The sequence below is a fragment of the Bos taurus genome, chromosome 15 (genome assembly GCF_002263795.3).
Source record: "Bos taurus isolate L1 Dominette 01449 registration number 42190680 breed Hereford chromosome 15, ARS-UCD2.0, whole genome shotgun sequence".
Classification (NCBI taxonomy): Eukaryota; Metazoa; Chordata; class Mammalia; order Artiodactyla; family Bovidae; genus Bos; species Bos taurus.
This window is the reverse complement of record NC_037342.1, coordinates 17,880,889-17,905,251: the sequence shown is the minus strand read 5'-3', so window position 1 is coordinate 17,905,251 and position 24,363 is coordinate 17,880,889. Positions and strand designations below refer to the sequence as shown.

The 24,363-nt window shown below is 35.0% G+C and overlaps 1 protein-coding gene across 8 annotated transcripts in view; it reads right to left on the bottom strand.

Annotated features, from left to right (window-relative positions):
• Positions 1–24,363, bottom strand: part of ATM (ATM serine/threonine kinase) — a 157,096-nt gene that overhangs the window by 94,907 nt on the left and 37,826 nt on the right. For all 8 annotated transcript variants that reach the window (XM_005215785.5, XM_010812321.4, XM_010812322.4 and 5 more), the window contains 16 exons: positions 23,984–24,355; positions 23,019–23,210; positions 22,184–22,279; positions 20,888–21,113; positions 16,216–16,341; positions 15,540–15,665; positions 14,558–14,647; positions 12,092–12,263; positions 11,059–11,258; positions 8,702–8,784; positions 8,449–8,604; positions 7,564–7,639; positions 7,302–7,432; positions 3,763–3,877; positions 1,952–2,125; positions 939–1,108 (listed from right to left, as the gene is read on the bottom strand). In XM_005215785.5, the coding sequence (XP_005215842.1) occupies positions 939–1,108; positions 1,952–2,125; positions 3,763–3,877; positions 7,302–7,432; positions 7,564–7,639; positions 8,449–8,604; positions 8,702–8,784; positions 11,059–11,258; positions 12,092–12,263; positions 14,558–14,647; positions 15,540–15,665; positions 16,216–16,341; positions 20,888–21,113; positions 22,184–22,279; positions 23,019–23,210; positions 23,984–24,355 (2,505 nt within the window). The remainder of the gene's footprint in view (positions 1–938; positions 1,109–1,951; positions 2,126–3,762; positions 3,878–7,301; positions 7,433–7,563; positions 7,640–8,448; positions 8,605–8,701; positions 8,785–11,058; positions 11,259–12,091; positions 12,264–14,557; positions 14,648–15,539; positions 15,666–16,215; positions 16,342–20,887; positions 21,114–22,183; positions 22,280–23,018; positions 23,211–23,983; positions 24,356–24,363) is intronic.

Here is a 24,363-nt window from a genome sequence, read left to right as displayed (position 1 = left end):
AAACAATAAGGACTATTGTTGCTGCTGCTGCTAAGTCGCTTCAGTTGTGTCCGACTCTGTGCGACCCATAAACGGCAGCCCACCAGGCTCCCCCGTCCCTGGGATTCTCCAGGCAAGAACACTAGAGTGGGTTGCCATTTCCTTTTCCAATGCATGAAAGTGAAAAGTGAAAGTAAAGTCGCTCAGTCGTGTCTGACTCTTCGCGACCCCATGGACTGTAGCCTACCACGCTCCTCCATCCATGGGATTTTCCAGGCAAGAGTTCTAGAGTGGGTTGCCATTGCCTTCTCTGAATAAGGACTATTAAACAATTACAGATTGCCTTCCCATATCCTGATATTTAAGCATTATTATTTAGTTGTTTCAAACCTCTCCATTTTCAAAATTCTCTTCTCCAGACTTGGGAGTTAGCAAAATAAATACCTGCATATTAAACTTTAAATCATACAGAAATAATTAAATAGCCCACATTCAAACAGGAGAAAAGAAAAACAGGGTAAAAATAATCAGCCACCAATAATTTATCTTTGATTTTTCACAGGGAAAATGATTAAATATTAAAGCTGAAATGGACCTTAAAGATCTCTATACATCCTTGTGTGTGCACACAGTCATGTCCAACTCTTTGAGACCCCATAGACTGTAGCCTGTCAGGCTCCTCTGTCCATGGGATTTTCCAGCAAGAATACTGAAGAGGGTTGACATTTTCTACTCCAATAACTCTAGTAAGAAACTTTACAGTAAGAAACCAAGACCCAGTGGGTGTTCTTGTGGCTTGCCTAAAGTCATGTAGCTGGCTTACTGGCACAGCTAGGACCAGATCCTAAGTTAACTGATAATCTTCAATATGCTTTCATTTATAAAAGCTGTCTTGATTCTCATAATATCATTAATACCTAATTTTAAATATCTTTCACATGTGCCATATGCAAACCTACCTATAGAAATCTTCAATGTTTGTGTAATTTAATAAAATAAAAGGAAAAGAAGATACACTGTATTCAGGATCTTGAAGATTTAGCCATTCCAATACCAAATAATCCAAATGAGAAGCCATGAAATCTTCTAAACATCTATATCCAAAAGTTTCAGAAACTGTCTTTAAAACCTGTACAAATCAAAAAAGAAGTTAATGTTTTAATAGTGAAATAATAAATCACTTACATCCTTAATATTATTTACAGTATGGCTTTGAGCATTCATGTAGCTTTTCTATCCCTTGATTAACTTATCTATGCTGTTGTTGTTTGTTATTTAGTCACAAAGTCATGTCTGACTCTTTTGTAACCCCATGGACTGTAGCTCACCAGACTCCTCTGTCCATGGGATTTCCCAGGCAAGAATACTGGGTGGGGAAGGTCCTTCTCCAGGGGATTTTTCCCACCCAGGGATCAAACCTGGGGAAAGAGTTCCACTGGAAACCATGCTAGTTACATCAAGCCATGATCAGTCATTGGTTTATCTTGTAAAAATAAAGGATGGAAAGGCCTGGAATTTCTCAAACCAAGAGTGCTGAAGTGTTGGACCAGGGCAGGAGTAAACATTCTACAACACTGGACTCTGGTCTTTCTAATCATGCAACTTAAAAGCTTTCCATATCTAAAATTTGACTTCTCACCCCACTGGATTCCAAGGTCGTGCTCCAGAATCCACCAGGCAAAATACATACTGCTTTTTTATCTCCATGCATTTCCCCCAAAAAATACTATTCGAGAGGGTCTGGTGTGAATGATGACCGGTCACTCACTCTTATTAGTTCAATGACAGTCTTGTGAAATGCTCTTAAACTGAATGTAAAAAATGACACTGTATACAAATAAATACACTCTCTTCAAATCTAAAAAATAAAACCATCTCCAACTCTTTAATAAATGCCATATTTAAAATCTAGCTTTAATTGTTTAAAAGTTATCAAAGGATAATTATAATAAAAATATTCATACATATATACCTTTTTAACGAGGTGAGGCTCTAGTCCATTCTCTTTCACAGACTTGCATAGGGCGAATAAAGCCTGCTTTTCACAGACAGGGCTACAGTATAACACCACAGCTATCATCATCAGTAAAGTGGCTTTTCTATTACAAATCTCATCCAAAGTTTCGGAGTTTTCAGTTCTGTGGGACTTTAGAATTTTTAAAACAATAGGTAATATAAATATTTAAATATTCCAAATAAACCAACCAGGCTAACACCAAAGAATACCACAACAACATCTAAACAGCCAGTGAACAGTTTTAAATCTTATAGTGATGGAGTTAAAGAGATTATGAGAAAGGACCAAAGTTGCTACAATGGGAAAGACTGCTGTTTATAACACCTCATAGAATAAGAATTGTCAAACATTTCAATGAAGTATAAAGCACTTTGAAGAAAAAAGAAGAGAAAAAAAGTAACTACAGGAATGTGAGCAAGACTAAATCTCATCAACTACCAAGTATTACCTTCTAAGATGTTTTATCATCTTATTACCATTATAACTTAATATATATAGCTCTTTATCCTTTAAAAATATCATAGATATCACCAAAAAAAACCTAATAAAGTCATACTACTAGATAAAATGATACATGCTTCTAGCTTAACAATCAATCATCAAACTCTTCCAACAGACATAAACATTTTTTGACTTACTATAATTGATAGAAGTTTATCTTCACTTTTAGAAAAAATGGCCAGTCACTGATCCTATTTCTATTTTTGGTAAAAGAAAAAGTAAGGACCTAATTCCTTTACTAAATGGCAATCATTGACATGTTTAAAAATAGTTATGATCTTCCCAGGAAGTCAACTCCTTTACCTATTCTGTACGAGAGATAGGTCTAGAGACTCTCTAACATTTTAGTTAGAGATTTACTTTTACTGGGAACAAAACCAGCTGCCCTCTAAAATGAATAGAAGATTCAAGTTCTTCTTATAAACTAGCTCATTACAGTCTGCTTCTATTACTGACATCTAAGATGGAATTTGCTTAACCATCACAATGTTGGTTCATATTATGCTCTCAAGATGTAAAATTTCTTAGATCTTTCTCCAAATAAACTGCTGTCAGATCAGTGTTTTCTCTTTTTGTACATGACATGCTGATTTTAAAATACATAATATACGTTATCTCTAGTAAATTTTATATTATTTACACTCATTTTTGTAACCTCTTGAAATCTTTTTCAAAATTCACATTTTTTTTCATGCGATTTTCCTTTTCAGTTTTGTTCTGTTATAGAACATATAATCATTTGAGTAACTGCTTCACATACTTTGAATGAACCAATCAAGGCATATATGAATGAATAAATTCTACCACTAAAACAACTTCTGCCGTTTTAAGAAAAGATATTATTCTACAGAAAAATATGAAAATAATAAGGTTTATTAGAGAGCACAAAGATAATTTGATCTTCCCAATTAGAACATTTTCTTCTCAATCCATTTCTTTCTCTTGTTACCTGTTGTGAATTAGCTTTTAATCAGATCTTATGAAATAAAATTTTAAGCTAAAAAATAAGCCATTTATACTCCCATAAAAACTCAGTAAATTCTGTTTTTCCCACAAAAATGCTGCATATAAATTGAACCAAAAGAAACTGCCATTATTAAACCAATTTTGACCTATAAATGAAGCAATTTCAATTAATTCATATAGCTGTTCTACTCTAACTATGAACAATAGATATAAACTATCTTAGGCCAAACTTGGTAAAATAACATATGGCATATTTATAGAAAGTATATGTAATAACAAATATACATTAATAAAATTACCAATTCTCTCATTCCTTCCTGAGCTTTAAAGTATGCATTTTCAAAAGCTGTTTGCTGAAGCTTCAAAGGAAGTGCTTTCAATGTGGAAGAACCTCGTTTTATATGCTGAAACAATCTTTAAAAAAAAAAAAAAAAGCAAAGAGTGAAATGATTTTTAATCTTAAACTCTACTTCCCAAAGCATATTTACAGGGCAAAAATAAATCACTTTGTGAGACATACTAACATATTAGGTCTTCCTTCAAAAGACCAAGGAAATGTAAGTCTAGTAGGTTCAAAGCTACTAGTATCAGGATCTTTACCAAACAACCCATATTCTCCTAGAATTGAAAAGTGTCTCAAAAGATCTCTTAGCTTATTGCCCACACTTGAATATCCCTGAATGCAAACTAACCAGAAAAAAAATTTGTCCTCTGGTAAAATACCAACAAGAAGAAGCCACAGGCTCTTATATCAACCTGCTCTAACATTTAATCACAACTTAAAAGTTATTGCTTCCCTGATAGCTCAGTTGGTAAATAATTTGCCTGCAATGCAGGAGACCTCGGTTCAATTTTTGGGTTGGGAAGATCTGCTGGAGAAGGGACAGGCTACCCAGTATTCTTGGGCTTCTCTGTAGGCTCAGCTGGTAAAGAATCCATCTGTGATGCAGGAGTCCTGGGTTCGATCCCTGGGTAGGGAAGATCCCCTAGATAAGGGAAAGGCTACCCACTCTAATATTCTGACCTGTACAGTCCATGGGGTCACAAAGAGTTGGACACAACTGATCAACTTTCACTTTCTAAAAGGTATTAGCTTTAATGTCTTGATGTTCAATTAAAATTATGTTTATGTGGTAAAGGAGAGCTGATTAGTGCTTTTTTGCATAATGTACCGTCATATTTCGGAGAAGGCAATGGCACCCCACTCCAGTACTCTTGCCTGGAAAATCCCATGGACGGAGGAGCCTGGCAGGCTGCAGTCCAGGGGGTCGCTAAGAGTCAGACACGACTGAGTGACTTCACTTTCACTTTTCACTTTCATGCATTGGAGAAGGAAATGGCAACCCACTCCAGTGTTCTTGCCTGGAGAATCCCAGGGATAGGGGAGCCTGGTGGGCTGCCGTCTATGGGGTTGCACAGAGTCAGACACGACTGAAGTGACTTAGCAGCAGCAGCAACCGTCATATTTAAGGACAACTCTTTAGCCAATTTTGTCTTTTATACTAATCAAAACATATGAAAGTATCAACTTTTTGGTATTTCTCTCATTCCTCAGTTTCTCCAATCTCTCTTCAGCAGCTTAATATTAAATATCTAACAAGTAAACAACTAATAAGTAAATAAATATGCTCATGCCATTCATGAATTTATGCATTTTTGAATCCTAAGAGATTTTTTAAATGTCAGCACTACACTGCTTTATTATATTCAACTTGTTATCCTGTCACCCCAGATCTTTAATTTCTGTACATATTTTCTTTTTTAAGTATTTGAAATAAAGCACACATTAGCAAACATTACAATGCACTGTGGTTTTACTAAAAATAGTCCTAAACCTGAGGAGTTAGACATGTTTCTGACCTATGAAAACATTATTTTCAGAATATCAAAATTTTGGACACATCATGTTTTCTAATGTGTGTATTTATGTGACTGCATGGTAATTTCTTCAGTGTTCTTTATTGGTCATCTACATTTGAACAGAAAAACTGCTCAAATGATTTTTAGCTTTGATGTTTTAAGCATAATGTAATTTTTTTCAAATATTCATTGATTTTACAAATTATTAAACACCTGACACATTCCAAGTGTTATTTTAGGTGCTAAGTACACAGGAAAAGAGACAAACACTCTCTGGAGCTCATATCCTAGATAAATGTATTAAAATATAATATTTCAACTGGTGATAAATGCTATAGAGAAAAATAAAGCAGAGAGATTTTGTTTATAGGAGAGTGAGGTGGGAAAGGCAGAGGTAGGATACAATCTGGAGTTTTAAAATTAACTTAATAACCCATTAAACATACAGTTGCTAAAATTTAATATTTGCTTCTTCAGGTTGTTATTGTTGCTCAGTCGCTAAATCAAGTGTGAATCTTTGTGAACCCATGAAATGCAGCACGTCAGGCTTCCCCGTCCTTAGCTATCTTTCTAAGTTTGCTCAAACTGATGTCCATTGAGTCAGTGATAACATCCAAACATCTCATCCTCTGTTGCTCCCTTCTCCTCTTTCCCTCAATCTTTCCCAACAACAGGTTCTTTTCCAATGAGTCAGCTCTTGGCATGAGGTGGCCAAAGCAGCTTCACCATCAGTCCTTCCAATGAATATTCAGGGTTGATTTCCTTTAGGAATCTCCTTGCTGTCCAAGGTACTCTCAAGAGTCTTCTCCAACACCACAGTTCGATAGCATCAATTCTTTGGCACTCAGCCTTCTTTATGGTCCAACTCTCACATGTATAAATGACTAATGGAAAAACCATAGCTTTGATTAGACAGACCTTTGTTGGCAAAGTGATGTCTCTCTGCTTTCTAATATGCTATTTAGGTTTATCATAGCTTGTCTTCAAGGAGCAAGCATCTTTTCATTTCATGGCTGCAGTCCCTGTCCGCAATGATTCTGGAGCCCAAGATAACAAAATCTGTTACTGTTTCCACTTTTTCCCCATCTATTTGCCCTAAGTGATGGGACCAGATGCCATGATCTTAGTTTTTTGAATGCTGAGTTTTAAGCCAATTTTTCACTCTCCTCTTTCACCTTCATCAAGAGACTCTTTAGTTCCTCTTTGCTTTCTGCCATTAGAGTGGTACGATCTGCACATCTGAGGTTGTTGATATTTCTCCTGGCAATCTTGATTCCAGCTTGTGCTTCATCCAGCCCAGAATTTCTCATGATGTACTCTGCACATAAGTTAAATAAGAAGGGTGACAATAATCAGCCTTGATGTATGCCTTTCCCAATTTTGAACCAGTCCGTTGTTCCATGTCTGGTTCTAACTGCTGTTCCTTGACTTGCAGACAGGTTTCTCAGGAGGCAGGTGAGGTGGTCTGGTATTCCCATCCCTTTCAGAATTTTCTACAGCTTGTTGTAATCCACACAGTCAAAGGCTTCTTTAGTACTCAAATATAACACATTCTTGTGGGAGAATCACTCCAATGCCTAATTTTATGTTCACTTGAATAAATATGATTATAACTAGCAAAATGTAAAATGTGATAATTTTCATTTTATAAACTCATGTAAAATCTAATACCTAAAAGCCCTGTATCTCTAATTGGGAGTAGACACATCTCATTCATCTCAACCACTTACTAGATGTATGGCACTTATCACCTTACTTTATCTGTCTAAGCCACAGAGTTTTCATGACTAAATTAGATAAAATAATCATATCTAAGTGAAAGAGTTGTCAGAATTAAGAGAAAACAAAAATGTCAGGCATACAGTCTATGCCTAGTAATCATTATTTTTAATATCACCCCTAGTGAGCTATGACTGTGCTAGACCTTGAACTGCTATCTGCAGCACTCCAGATACTTCATGAATACTTGACCTATTACCTATTGATTGACTCCGCAGCCAACATGCGAACTTGGTGATGATTATCAGCAAGAAACTGTGGAAATACTTCATTTACAGGAAGATCTTTTCCCTTTACATTCAGAATAGACCATTTTGAATAAGGATCAGCCTATGGGAAAAGATCAATTGAGGTTAAAGGTGAAATACCAAGAGAAAAACTACCCATTAACAAATAGAAATAAAGACTGCTTTTAAAACATCACTGGAGACCTTACTAATAATTAAAGTGGAATAACTTACCTCAAGCAAAGTTTTAAGGCATTTTACTAGTGCCATTCTTACAGAGAATGTACTTTTCCCCTCCTTTGTTAAGTGCCTGAAATAAAGTACATGTCTTAATATCAAGTAATTATTCCAATAAAAACATAGTCAAAAAAGAAATTACTGGACATTAAGATTATTCTAGGCAGCTTCCAAAATTACTTTCCATGATAAATTTAATTCTCACTATGCAGTATATGCCATTTTTCTCACCTTTCAAAAATTCCAGCTAATAAATTGGTTTGAAAAGCAGCTTATTTTAATGTATTTGTGTCATATGATTATACCTCATTTGGGGGCTATCACACTTCAGCTAACCATGTTATTGAAAACATGCTTGAAAAGGAAAACATTTTTAGTGTTGTATATCAAAGATTTAAAAAACCATATTCTGTACTGATTCAGAAATCCTTACTCACCAAATGGTATGAGGGTCCTGAATTACATATATATGCTCCTCTATAATATCTTAGTATTATCTCACACTGTGATTCTGTGCATGAAACAATCAGATACTGACAAGGCCAACTTGTTCACTTTAGGAATATAAACTACTCAACTGATTTATTAGACTTGTTGTACTTTGCTTTAATTCATCATACTTGTCAAACTATTAAGTGGTTCAGAATTCAAACAGAAATACACTAAACTCACTTTAGGAAGCCAAGCCTTAAGCAGAAAACAACGTAGTTCTTCAAGCAATTAAGAAGGGAAATACAACTTACATTTCAGTATTGTTAAAAAACATATATAGCTACATTCAAGGATTAGAAGAAAATCACTAAAGTAGAAATGCAAAGTTTGCATTTGCACGCAAAAGTGGCAAAAGAAAAACACGAACTTCATAAAATAATCTACACCCACCAAAATGCTCCAATCACTGTTAGAAACTGTCCTTGAGCATCCCTTGTGTTCTCATCATCCATATTTCTGTGACACAGGTTCATCACTACGTGAAGGACATGGTTTAAAATGGTTTTACAAACATCTTGGTCACGGTGATAAGATGAACACACATTGCTGTGGTGGAAAAAATTTAACTTTATCAGCATAACAGAACACACCAGTTTGGTTTATAAATTTAGAGTGAATATTCTATATGGTTTTCATGTCTTACGGTAGTGGTTTTAGAAGTTTTGCAACATCTTCCATTGGCAAGGGATATTCTTCTCCAGGAAGCGCCTTTAAAAGCACTAGATACTAAGACAGGGGGTGGAGCGGGGCGGGGGGAGGGGGGAGAATTAGGTTTTTTTGTTCAAATGATATTTATATATCATTCACTTAAATAAATACATATATGCAAACCATAAATTCATATATATAAACACATGTGCCTACACATACACACTTGAGCAGTGAATTTTTTTACCAGGCAATAGCAGGAGAGTTTGAAGTCAAAGAGAGTGGGACACAAATCCTAGCACCACAATGTTACTACTTGTGTGGTTTTAACACTTGCCTTGTCATCTGCCTCTTTGTACTCTCAGCTGTAAAACAAGGATACAGCACTTAACTGGCCAGATTACTGTGAAGATGAAAGGAAATGCATGTAAAGGTCTAAATTTTTTTGACACCGTTCAGTGAGTGACAGCTGTTACCACTGTTGGGATTAACCGTCTGAGCAAGAGTCTGAAACTATGTCACCACCTCTGAAAACAATACTTGAGGTTTAAAACTTCAATGGTTAAAACCTATTCTATTAATGAATTTTAGAAAGCAGAGATAAATATGCACAGTGAATAATCCAAATACCCTGACTTATCGTCCTGTAGGCTCTCTATGGTACAATATAAAGGGCTTCTCAGCAACCACTAGTATAATGGTAAGTTATAACTAGGCAGCCAGTTTCTGACATGTCAAATAATTTTCTTGCTGTATTAAGAATCAGAAGCCTTCCCCCACCGCCATCATCTATATGTAGAAAAATGTTTCTTACTCCTTCTGATATTATAAAAAGAACATTAAGTTGGACCATTTTAAATATACGCCATGAGAGTCATGTGTGATATTAGTGAGTGTCTTGAAATGACTTTTTAACATCAAAGCCCCAGAAAAGGATACAGCTCTCCCAGCTGGTTGGGGCTAGAGACATTACTAGAGTGTTGCCAGGTTGGAAACCAAGGGATCAAACAGGACTCAACCTAACATATTTGCCAGAGCTAGGAGATCAGCCAGGATGTTCACCAAAGCTAGAATATGACAAGAAATTCTATCAGGGACTCAACCTCAATATTTCCAAGGGATTCTAATTGGCATGTTTCCCATGGCTGGGGAAATCACCTAACATGTTTGCCAACTTGCTGCCTGTGACTAGGGATATGACCATAGACTCATCCAGCATACTCACTGAGATAGGAGCTCCCACCACATGTTCACCAACATGGGGGCTAAGCACCCATGGTCAGGAGATAAGTTATTTGTAATAATATTAAGTAAACAAATCCATCGAGGTTAAGTGGAAAGCCAGATTTCTTACTCTTGGAAAGGGAGCTACACATATGGACAGAGAAAAATAAATTCTACAGTGCTGGATTGGAATTGGAGGTATCTATCTGTAAATGAGTAGGCTGATGAAGGAAGCAAAGGAGAGAGATTACTTTTGTTTAAATCTAAATTTAATGAGGAAACATGAGACAAATTCAAACAGTAGGATTCTATACAGCGGCTATACTATTCAAAAATAGTCATGAAAGATAAGGAAAGAGTAAAGAACTCTTCCACACTGAAAGAAAGTGAACAGACCTGGGAACTAATAAACGATCATATTTATTAGTTAACATGATATAATGTTAATTTCTTGATGATTATACATCAATGTTAATTGATGTATAATTAACTGTACAATGTTAATTTCTTGATGATGATACTGTGGTTATATACGAGAGCATCACTGTTTTTAGGACATATACACTAAAGTAAATGGGCATCATATTTGAATATTTAATGTCAAAATGGTACAGAAAAAAACTATGTGTCTGTGTGTGTGTGTGTTTGTGTATGGGCATAGCATGCAGAGAAAGATAAGTCAAATGTAGCAAAATGTTAATTACAGAGGCTTAGGAATGAAATATATGACATTCTGTAGTATTTTAACTTTATAGCCACTTTGAAATTACATTAAAACATTTTAAAGCATACAAACCAAGGTCAAGGCAAGATTCAGACTTCAATAACAATGTTATGTATTATTTTCATATTCAGAGTCTGTGCTTCTTGGCCTGATTTAAAATAATTTATAAAAATTATACCCAAAGCAAAGAAATCTATCCAAAGTCCATTCAAGTCTTAATGTTACAGTATCCACTTAAATGTTTTTACAGCACATTAAAAGTATATTTTATAACAGTCTCAGATTCATTTCTTAAGGAAGCAATTTCAATTCGTCAAAGGTACAATGTGATTCTTATATGTCAGTCCATTACATTTAGCTAGCAAGATCAAGTACACTCAAAGCACTTCTTTCACTGAACTCACCATGTGTAAATGAAGAGATCTGTTAGGGTCTAGCATGCTAGAATCAATTAACATTAATAATTCCCTCCGAATATCAGCTGCCCTAAATGACACAGTGTTAGTCTGAGCAGTGGTTACACACATACACAAGAACTTGAGCATGTCTAAAGAAAGTAGATCTTGCTTTGACAGATGTTCTTCAGCTAAAGGATTCATGGCACCTAAAAATAAAAAGCACTTATTAAGACTAATAGAGATGGGGAAAAAAAAAGACTAACAAAAGTGTAAAACAACCACATACATTGAACATTAACACAAGTATCTTCCCTGAACAACAGAAAAAGAAATAAAAATATATGGAAAGCAAAACTATAATAAATTTGATTACACACTAAAAGCTTCAAAATTCTTTATAAAAGGTTACTCTAGGATTCTGTCATCAAAAAATAATATATGGAAAAATATACATGGGCAAATAGTCACTGCAATATCATTAGAAAGGGATCTAAATTTCTGACAATAAACAAAATGGCCTAGTAAATTACAGTATGTATGTTAAATATGCTATTATACAGCCATTAAAAAGTATGATTATCAACAGCACAAGTACCTAAATGAAAAAACTGCTTCTAGTTAATGTTAAAAGAAAACAGACAAAGGTATAAAAAGGCATCTGAATATTGATGCTGATTATAATTTTGAATTATATGGGTCTATGTAGAAATAATAGAAAAAAGGTAAACAATGACTGCATTATGGGTGCTTTTGCACATCCTGCTTATTATTTCCAAATAACCAATATGTTTAGTTATCCAAAAATGTTTTTATTTCTTTAGCAATTATTTTAAATTCGCCCATGAAGGATAAAATAGGAACTGATAATAAATTCAATTAAATGTGAGATAATTCTAAACTGTATGGAAGGGAACAATCCTAAATGACTACACAAAAAGGAAATAAAATGAGCATAAAATAATATATATGAAGGCTTTTATAATATCAAATAATACTAGAAGGTTAAAAAAAAAAATCTCATGCAATAAAATGTATTTACCAATAGTAATTTGGCTCTTTCCAGATTCATTTGTATCAGTAACACTACTAGCAGGGGAATCATTAAATAAACTCGTATATGACTGATCCTCCATCCTCGTTAGATTTTCATCAGTATCTTCTTTCAGTGATTCTACTTCTCCAAAGTCAAAAGGCTTTTTGATAATGAATGCCTTCAAACAAGAGAAAGAAAGATGTTTCAAGCTGGCTTCTTTCAGAAGCACTCTGCAGTTAAAATTGACCTAATCAAACAATTCAAGAATCAGGTGTATAAAATGGATATATAATCTGCACTGTCAATATAGCAGAATAATGCACAATCTTTACAAGTGACTTCTTACATTAAGAAACTTCATACTGCTGCAAACTGATGAGGGTGAAGGCAAGATTATAACTTGACTATATAGAGGACAGAATGACTATTTTGGAGGACAATGACAATATCTATCAAAAAGTATCAATAAAATTCATATTCCATTTGAACAAGAAATTCCATTTGTAAAATTTTCCTACATCCTTCAGAGGCACAAAAAGAAGAAGACAAAACTAAGAAATTTACTGCAGCAATTCTTTGGAGGAAAAAAACAAACATTTACAATTTTAATTAAGATCAGTTAGGTTAAAATACATATATGCTATTTTCATATATAATATAGAAACACCACATTGCTGCAAAACAAAAAAACAAGTAAGGCAGTAAGGTATAACTCTATAAAGCAGCACGGAAAGATGACTCAGATTTATCATTAAATGAAAACAATCAAGTTACAGAATATTCTTTCACTCATTAAATATTTGAATATCTACTATGTGCCAGGCACTGTTCCAGACAAAGAAGTATGCAAGCCATTGATATGAAAAAGAAAAATATATGTTGCTTGTCTAGTAAGGTTTTTGTTTTTATGAATAGAGAATTCTTTTGAATTTTGGTACATTATATGCAAGTAATGCTCAAAATTCTCCAAGAAAGGCTTCAATAATACGTGAACCGTGAACTTCCATATGTTAAAGCTGGTTTTAGAAAAGGCAGAGGAACCAGAGATCAAATTGCCAACATCCACTGGATCATCGAAAAAGCAAGAGTTCCAGAAAAACACCTATTTCTGCTTTATTGACTATGCCAAAGCCTTTGACTGTGTGGATCACAATAAACTGTGGAAAATTCTTCAAGAGATGGGAATACCAGATCACCTGACCTGCCTCTTGAGAAACCTGTATGCAGGTCAGGAAGTAACAGTTAGAACTGGACATGGAACAACAGACTCATTCCAAATAGGAAAAGGAGTACGTCAAGGCTGTATATTGTCACCCTGCTTATTTAACTTCTATGCAGAGTACATCATGAGAAACACTGGACTGGAAAAAGCACAAGCTGGAATCAAGATTGCCAGGAGAAATATCAATAACCTCAGATATGCAGATGACACCACCCTTATGGCAGAAAGTGAAGGGGAACTAAAAAGCCTCTTGATGAAAGTGAAAGTGGAGAGTGAAAAAGTTGGCTTAAAGCTCAACATTCAGAAAACGAAGATCATGGCGTCCGGTCCCACCACTTCAGGGCAAATAGATGGGGAAACAGTGGTAACAGTGGTCAGACTTCATTTTTCTGGGCTCCAAAATCACTGCAGATGGTGACTGCAGCCATGAGATTAAAAGACGCTTACTCTTTGGAAGGAAAATTATGACCAACCTAGACAGCATATTCAAAAGCAGAGACCTTACTTTGTCAACAAAGGTCAAGGCTATGGTTTTTCCAGTGGTCATGTATGGATGTGAGAGTTGGACTATAAAGAAAGCTGAATGCCGAAGAATTGATGCTTTTGAACTGTGGTGTTGGAGAAGACTCTTGAGAGTCCCTTGGACTGCAAGGAGATCCAACCAGTCCATCCTAAAGGAGATCAGTCCTGGGTGTTCATTGGAAGGACTGATGTTGAAGCTGAAACTCCAATACTTTGTCCACCTGATGCGAAGAGCTGACTCATTTGAAAAGACCATGATGCTGGGAAAGATTGAGGGCAGGAGGAGAAGGGGATGACAGAGAATGAGATGGTTGGATGGCATCACCGACTCAATGGACATGGGTTTGGGTGGACTCCAGGAGTTGGTGATGGACAGGAAGACCTGGCGTGCTGTGGGTCATGGGGTCGCAAAGAGTCAGACACGACTGAGCGACTGAACTGACGTTATACAGAAAAAAGTACTGAGTCTGAATGATTAATTTCCAAACACTTGGTCTACTATTATTCATTGAGAAATTAACAGACAAGCATATGGTATTGATAATAAGAAGCAAATACATTCTCCCCTGCAAACCAAATAACTTTATTAAATTTCCACATTTTTAAAGCATAAGATTCCATATACATGGAAAAGCGAAGTGATACATCCCTTTTCAAAGAAATTTCAAAGTTATATAAAGTATGTTAGAGTCAATGAAATATCATAGTAAAACAGGAAGCATACTTACTAAACTTTTACAAATATCTGCAATGTCATTCATTAGCTTTGATGTTAATAATCGTAAGAAGAAGCCAGATGCAATCTTATTTGGACTGTGCTGTAATTAAGACAAAACAGCAAGCAACAATATAAAAACAATTATTCTTCACATATAATATTTTCTCTTAGTGAATAAAATGTAGATGTTCTTTTATACTGGAAATTCTCTACCAGAATAAGCATGGATAAATAGTTTACTATTAGGAACAAGACATACATTGCTTCAAATATACTTACCTCTTTCTTAAAGTAATAATAACTGTAGCAAATATCTTTTATTGGACATAAACAACATTAAAGTAAAATACTAGCTACTGCCCCTAAACATACACAGGCAATAATCACAGCTTACAGTATATTCTTCCACTGTCTCCTTCCCCTCTTATCCCCCCAAAAAAACACTTCTAAAAATACATGTTGATAATACTGCTAATATGGCCACGTACTTAACATTAGCTTTAAAAGATGTTTCTGGTTATTATCAATACTCTGGCCTGACTACCCCTCAGGCCTCCTTCAAATAAAAACAAAGATTACACATAGCAGCAATCCTTCCACCAAATTTTATGTAAGTCTATCTGGGCAGAAGAGGGTAACATATGTGCCTGAATAGTTTATCTCTGCAGTGTCCACAAGCCCTTGGGTAGTGGTATGCATACCACATACCTGGTAGTCAAAAAGCTTTTATTAAATGAATGAAAGTACACTGGCAATAAGTTATCACTTAGCTGTTATATAAAAGGAGTAAGACAATCTCAGAAACTTTCCTGAAAGTTTCATGAGAAACTCAGATTACCTGTTGCTTTATTTATCTGAGTACTATCTTAATTTATCAATTTAATTTAAAATCAGTATACCTACTTATGAATGGATCCCCAAAACAGTAAGGACATCAACCAATTATCAACCTCCTGGAGAGGCTACACTGTCAAGCAGGAAGAACATCTTACCTTGGAACAGTTATGTAAGCAACTTGTACATAGATGTATCATATTTCTCAATGAAACAATTCTAGATTCTTCACTTGTCTTATTTTTAAACAAAGTGATACTTTCTCCAGCATACTGCATTAGAGACTATTAAGAAAAAAAGAAGGAAAAATCCAAACTTCAGGTAAAATCATAGCTTGTTGAAGGTTTTTTTTAAATTTTACTTAACAGGTAAAATTAATCCTTTCAAGAAGTTATGTTGGGTACATAATTAAAAATGAACAATTTTTTAAAAACAACAAATTTTATACCATGTTATCTTTACAAATCACACAACTGACAAAACAATACCCAGAGTTAGTTAATTTCATGCTTAGAAAGACTATTTGATTAATGCTTTTAAGAATTCTTTAGGATAATTGCTTCAGGAAAAACTTTTTAAAAGGATAGATAAAAATCCTTATTTTTGTTAATGAGATTGATTTTCAACATGATATTATTTCAATTGCTGCATTTATATTGGCTTAAAATAATTTCAAATCTTAAGAAAAGAGACACAGTATTATCTCCTCTCAGACTACATAAATGAAACAGTTAACCTATATAATAGTCTGTTTTCCAAACAAATATACCAATTTTCCCAGGAATATATTTCATTTAAATTAATCCAAAGTACTATTGATATAAATCTTCCTACCTTGGCTTTCTGGAATAATTCTGATTTGTATGCTTCCTCTTCAGCTATGACACCCAGGTAACAATAGCAGCCAAGAACACCCACCAAAAGACTTGAACACCGGACAAACATCTCTGAATTTGAAGTCTTAAAATATAAAAAGTTTAAGTGTACAGAATAAAAAGTTTTTATATATTTCATAAATCATTTGGAGTACTATTGTTTTTTGCAAGAGCAAATTTTGTCTTCACATTAAAAAACTACAGTTAACTAAATTAATAGTGCCATAATTCTGATCATCTCTAAAAAACATCTAAGGGATCCCTGCAGAGCTGTAATAACCAGGGTTCTCAGGAAATACAGAAGCATGTCCTGATGGCCAAGTAACACATCTTTTTCAAAAGTGGCTCAGTGTATTGCACACATACGTCCTTAAATATATGAGGTAAGGAAGAAAGAAAGAAAAAATTGATAGGCAAATAACAATCTATAATTCTTAGAATGTGAGCAGAAATCAGATTTATGCATAAAAAGACATTAAAATGACATTTTCAGTTTCTAAGAGATAAGGATCTTGATTTACTCAGCTTTTCAAACTCCACAGACAAGTACAAGATATTTTTATCAATAGCTACTGTCAACCAATTTTATAGAATTATGTAAGAAATGTGCAAATGTTTACAAACAAAAAAAAAGATTTTCAGATTTTTCTGTTCCTATATTATATGAAATGGCATTTTAGGAAAAAACACAGGAGATCTCATTACTCTATAATGAAAGTAGTTATAACTATAATCCAGAAGAAAGACAGTAATTAAGACCAAGATAGATCAAATAGGCACGTTGTCCTCTCTCTGGTTCTTTGGATCATAAGTTATGGCTACTGAATCTAGCCATAGTAGCTTGTAGGTTTTATTTTAGTCAACAAATACTTAAACATTTATCATATAATAAGGTATTGAAGAAGATACAAAGATCAAGAGAGATTATACATGCCCTTTAATGAGCTTCTAGCATAGTTTAAGAGATATTGGTGCATATGGTACAAAATTGGAGATATCAAGGGAACAGTTCATAAAAGTATGGGCATGATAAATGACAGAAACTGCTAGGACCTAACAGAAGCAGAAGACATTAAGAAGAGGCGACAAGAATACAGAGTGAGTGAGTGATAGTTGCTCAGTCATGTCAGACATTTTGCAACGCTATGGACTGCCAGGCTCCTTTGTCCATTAATTCTCCAAGCAAGAATACTGGAATGGGTTGCCATTTTCTTGTCCAAGGATAAACAGAATAACTATACAAGAAGACACAGAAGAACTATACAAAAAGGTTTTAATGACTTGGATAACCACGATGGTGTGATCCTTCACCTAGAGCCGGATATCATTAGGAAGCATTCTACAAAACAAAGCTAGTAGAGGTGATGCAATTCCAGTTAGGCTACTTCAAATCCTCAAAGATGCTGTTTTTAAGATGCTGCACTCAGTGTCAGTAAATTCAGAAATTTCACCAGTGGCCATAGGACTGGAAAAGGTCAGTCTTCATCCAATCCCAAAGAAGGGCAATGCCAAACAGTGTTCGAACTACCATACAACTGCACTCATTTCACATGCTAGCAAGGTTATGCTCAAAATCCTTCAAGTTAGACTTTAACATCATGTGAACTGGAAACATTCAGGTGTAAAACGTAAGCTTTGAAGAGGCAGAAGGACCAGAGATTCAACTGCCAACATTCGTTGGATCATGGAGAAAGCAAGGGAGTTCCAGAAAAACATCTACTTCTGCTTCATTAACTATGCTAAAGCCTGTGACAGTATTCAGTTCAGTTAAGGCCAGTTGCTCAGTTGGGTCCAACTCTTTGAGACCCCATAGACTACAGCACACCAGGCTTCCCTGTCTTTCACCATTTCCCGGAGCTTGCTCAAATTCATGTCCACTGAGCTGGTGATGCCACCCAACTATCTCACTGTGTGTCATCCCCTTATCCTCCTGCCTTCAATCTTTCCCAGCATCAGTGTCTTTTCCAATAAGTCAGCTCTTCTCATTGCGTGGCAAAAGTCCTAGAAGGTTCAGCTTCAGCATCAGTCTTTCCAATGAATATTCATGGTTAATTTCCTTTAGGATTGACTGGTTTGATCTCCCTGAAGTCCAAGGGACTGTCAAGAGTCTTCACCAACACCACAGCTCAAAAGCATCAATTCTTGGTGCTCAGCCTTCTTTATGGTCTAACTCTCATTAAAGCAGAAGTAGTCAATAAAGCAGAAGTAGGTGCTTTTCTGGAACTCTCTTGCTTTTTCTGTGATCCAACGGATGTTAGCAATTTGATCTCTGGTTCCTCTGCCTTTTCTAAATCCAGCTTGTACATCTGGAAGTTCTCAGTTACACAGTGTTGAAGCCTAGCTTAGAGGATACTGACCATTACTTTCCTAGGATGTGAAATGAGTACAATTGTGCGGTAGTCTGAACATGCTTTGGCATTCCCCTTCTTTGGGATTGTAATGAAAACTGGCCTTTTCCAGTTCTGTGGCCACTGGTAAGTTTTTCAAATTTGCTGGCATATTGAGTGCAGTCCTTTAACAGCATCTTTTAGGCTATGAAGTAGCCCAGCTGGAATTCCATCACCTCCACTAGCTTTGTTCACAGTGATGCTTCCTAAGGACCACTTGACTTCACACTCCAGGATGTATGGCTTAGGTGAGTGATCACATCATCGTGGTTATCCAGGTCATTAAGATCTGTTTTGTGTAGTTCTTCTGTGTATTCTTATCACCTCTTCTCAACATCTTCCGCTTCTGTTAGGCCCATTATCATTTCTATCCGTTATTGTGCCCATCTTTACATGAAATTCTCCCTTGGTATCTCCAATTTTCTTGAAGAGATCTCTAGTCTTTCCTATTCTGTTATTTTCCATTTTTTTGCATTGTTCACTTAGGAAGGCTTTCTTATCTCTCCTGCTATTTTTTGGAACTCTGCATTGAGATGGGTATATCTGTCCTTTTCTCCTTTGCCTTTCACCTTCTCTTCTTTTCTCAGCTATTTGACAGTATGGATTACAACAAATTGTGGTAAATCCTTCAAGATATGTAAATACGAGACCACCTTACTTATCTCCTGAGAAACCTGTATGCAGATCAAGAAGCAACAATTAGAACCAGACATGGTTCTAACTGACTGGTTCAAAATTGAGAAAGGAGTATGACAAGGCTGTATACTGTCACTCTACTTATTTAATTTATAAGCAGAGGTCATCATACAAAATGCTGGTCCAGAATCACAAGCTGGAATCAAGATTGCTGGGAGAAATACCAGCAGTCTCAGATACGCATATGATACCACTCCAATGGCAAATAAAGCGAAGAGGAACTAAAGAGCCTCTTGATAAAAGTGAAAGAGAAGAGTGAAAATGCTGGCTTGAAACTCAGCATTCAAAAAATGAAGATTATGGCATCCGGTCCCATCACTTCATGGTAAACAGAAGTAGAATCAGTGACAGATTTTATTTTCTTGGGCTCCAAAAATCACTGCAGATGATGACTGCAACCATGAAATTAAAAGACGTTTGCCCCTTTGACAAACCTAGACAGCATATTAAAAGCAGACGTATCACTTTGACAACAAAAGTCTGTATAGTCAAAGCTACAGCTTTTCCAGGAGTCACGTGCAGAGTAAGGGCTAAACCATATAGAATGCCAAAGAACTGATGCTTTTGAATTGTGGTACTGGAGAATATTCTTGAGAGTCCACTGGACAACAAGGAGATTGACCAGTCAATTCTAAAGGAAATCAACCCTGAATATTCATTATAAGAACTGATGCTAAAGCTGAAGCTCCAATCCTTTGGCCACCTGATGTGAAGAGCTGATTCACTGGAAAAGACCCTTATGCTGGGAAAAGACTGAAGGCAAAAGGAGAAGGGATGAGAAAGACGATGAGAAAATTAGACAGCATCACTGACTCAACATACATGAATCTGAGCAAACTCCGGGAGACAGTGGACAGCAAAGCCTAGCATGCAACTCCATGGGGTTGCAAAGAGTCAGACACGACTTAGCGACTGAACAACAACAACATGAAAATTAAAAGATATACGGCTGAGATTATCAAAAAAGGCTTTCGTGAGGATTTTGACATGTGGATTATTTGAACACAGAGAAATGGGTAGAAAGACATAGGAGTTTTGATAAGAGAACAACACACACAATGAGAATTTTTTGATTTTAAGATGACAACGGAAATAATATGTAAGACATCACTAAATGACTGCTTAAATATGGGTGACTGTTAGTTCATTTATCAATGACTTCTCTCCCTTTTCATGCAACCAAAATCTATTAGATTAGTTTAAATTATGTACTTTTCTGTTATCGTAAAATTTCCCTCTTCTGAGTTAAGGTTCTTTTTCATCAAATAATCTGTATGTTCAAAACCATTATTACTGCCCATTAACCTACCCAAAGAAATCTACTTCTTTAATGTCTGTAAGAATTTCTGGTTAAAAAAGTAATTCTTTTTCTTCAGTTTTACTTTTTTCATTCTAAGTTTTTTTGCAATTTGTAGACATGTGCTATTACTTTGCTTTTAAAATTAAGCTTCTCATCATCCTTAGGGCCTTTCCTGACATATTTCTCCTTCCTAACAGTCTACCAAAGTAGAATCAAACACAGGCTTTAGCTCTTCTTGAAAATCTCACCTCAGATGAGTAGTTATTTAGAAGCTGTTCTGACAGTCTCAGAAGATAGCGATCCAGTGACTCCTTGAGGTTTTGGTGGACAGAAAAGCCTACACTGGATTGGTGCTTTTCTATTGCATGTTCTTTCACAATGGTTAAAAAATCCATCTTGTCAAAAGTTGTCTGAAGAAACAGATCTTCAGCTTCTGAGAATGAAGGTTCTTCTGTATCTTTTTGGTGTTGCTCACTTTAAAGAAGTAAGATTTTCAATTTATAAGATCAAATTGTCAACTATTTTACCTTTATATAGCATCTATCTATCACAAATAAAACATTAACTTAGCATTAACATTGAATCTATGTTATTCAAAGATTGCTCATGTAATTAGTGAATTATTCTTTAAATGCTTTTCTTCTTTGGATTTTTATAACTACTTACATTGAATTTCATTATTCAGTAGCAATTTCACTAACAAATGGACAAGAGAAATAAAAGATTCAATCTAAAAGGCAAATTCAGAAGTATTAAAAAAAACATCAATTAACAACAGATATAAACATTAAGAATAACATTATCTGAGGGACTTCTCTGGTGGGCCAGTGGTTGAGAATCTGCCTTGCAATGCATGGGACACAGGTTTGATTCCTGGTCAGATCCCACATGTAGTGGAGCAACTAAGCTTTCACGCAGCAAGCACTAAGCCTGTGCACTCCAGAGCCTGCTTGCCACAACTAGAGAGCTCAACTACTGGGCCCACATGCCAAACCTTCAAGAGTCTGCATGCTACAATGAAAGATCCCACGTGCCGCAACTCAGACTTGAGGCGCTCAAATAAATAAAAAAAAGAAAATGAAAACCAAATTATCTGAAAACTTTTCCCTTTTTTTTACATTTCTCCAAAATGTAGATTTTTTTTGTATTATGCCCTCTTGAGAAAGACTAGAAAACTTCATGCCAGTGAATCATTTTCAGTCACAGTGATAAACATAAGCCTCTGAAGTCAATCGACTAAAATGAGGTTTTTGGATTTTTGTTTTCCCTATACTAAATTATCATTAGTTTTTAAAGTAGTCATTCAGATTTTATTTGACATATAAAAAAAGCCTTTTCCATGTGTTTATGTTAATATTCCATCATAAACACATTATAGAACATAAATTATAATTATTGAAGTTAAAGAAACTTTTCCCTTGCTAACAGTTATAATTTTTTTAATTGACCAATTTGGTTCACAATTTTTAAGATGTAGCTACCACTCTGCTAAAATTATTATCTTTGTTAATTAAAACAACACAGAACTCCATTAGGAAACATACCATTCTGGCACACTTTGGAAAAAATTCATTGCTGCTTTACAGTTTTTCATAGTGAGACTCACGAGAATTTTCTCCAGGGTAAGATGAGGAAAATTACTATGAAGTAAAAAATAGAGATCTTTACTTAAAAGACCAAAAGCCATTTAAAGCATTCTTTAAACTTAAACGCCCACACTTAACTAAAAATATTGATCTCTAAAATGTGGACCCCAAATTAAAACTGTTTCCATCTGTACTAAATTTCTTAACAACTGAAAAAGTACTTAAGGAACATAAATTTTATGTTACTATCATTTTCAACACTTCTAGATGTAGGGCCATATTCAATTTTCAAAGAGCCTAAACAACTATGAAATTCAAGTCAAATCACTAGGATCCAGAGAAACTCCTTCAATCACTCAGTTCCAATTACTGACTGAGGACAGGTTAAGTGGGCAAGTTGCTCCCCATTTTAGTGCTTAAGTCCCAGTTTGTCTTTTTAATTTCTTTCCCTCATTAATTTAACATATTTAGCCCAGAAAGCATTCTCCTTATGATTCCACGATATAACCTGAGTGGATATATGTTCAGACGGACCTATTTAGGGACAATCATCACCATGTAACTCTCACTGTCTAGGCAGTGAGAGAAAAAAAAGTAAAAGAACTTGGGCAAAGATTCAGGTACAAAGACACAGAACACTATGAAACAAAAGGACTGTTTAATAGTTAGGACTAATTCTGGAAAATTCTAGAAGATGACTGCAAAATAAAGCCATCTAGTATCAAATAAGAAATGGAGAGCACCTTACAAAATAAATTTAAAAAGCAGCAGCATGCTAAGGAACTCAAATTACCTGCAAAGAATTGGAGGTAGTTCTGTACTGTCTTCAAAGTCATCCTCTAACTGACAGAATAAGAGCCATTTCATTATCAATTCCTTTAAAGAATTTCTGCTTACATCACATATATTTTTCTCAATTCCTATTGTTACTGATTCTGGAACTACACAGATTGTCAGTGCCAAAGTCAAACAGCATACTGCGGGACTGTCGCAAAACAAAAGACAATTAATATTAAAAGTAAACTTTTTGCATAGAATACAAACTATGGTTACCAAAGGGAAAAGGAGGTGGGAGAGGGATAAATTAAGAATTTGGGATTATCAGACATAAATTACTATGTGTAAAATAGATATACAACAAGGTCCTACTGTATACACAAGGAACTATATTCAATATTCTGTAATAAACCATAAGAAAAGAATATGAAACAAAATATACATATACACACTCACACACACACACACATATAGAAAAAACTGCATCACTTTGCTTATATACCAGAAACTAACACAATACTATAAATCAACTATACTTCAATTTTAAAACACTTAGGCTCTTAGAGGGACAGAGACCATGTGTATCTTTTTACTACTCTGTGGTCAATTTTTAGGACATGTGCTGGCACACGGTAGATATATAAACTTCTATGGACTAAATGAGCACAAAAAATCCAACTACATTTGAGAAAATTCTTGACTTAGTACTATCTTATTGTAACAGTATGCAATACTAAGAGAAATAAAGTTTATTCTATTTATGAGCAAACAGATAATTGCTAATTACAAATAAAAGAAATTTAAATACTTCATCTTTAAAACTGGGCTTAGTAATCTCTTCATATTTCAAACTTACTTATTAAGACTTCCTTAACAAACAAAAGAATCTGAAACAGAATTTAACATATTTTTAACTGAAGTTAGAAATTACAAAAATCAGGAAATATATATGCTGCAAAATATAATTAATAGACAACTTACCATGAAGGTCTACAGGCTGACCCAGTAAATAACTTCCAGAATTCTCTGTCAACCTCAACTAAACTGCCTTGAATTATGGCTCCAAGTAAGCCGAAGTTTTCAGTTTGTATTTGTTCAGAACTTATACCACGAAAAGTAATAGACCAAATTTTAATCCAGATTTTCAATAAATCTGACTTTTGTGAGCTTTCTAAGTTTGATCTCTTGCCTTGACACAATGCAACTTCCATAAGACATCGTAACACATATGGTGTGCGTTCCCCACGTCGCTGTTGAGGTAAAAGCTGGTATAGTATCATTAGTAATGGTGACAACTCACAGTTAGGTAAACTTGCAGGATATTTTGATATTAATTGAGTTGCGATTTGTAACCTAAAAAA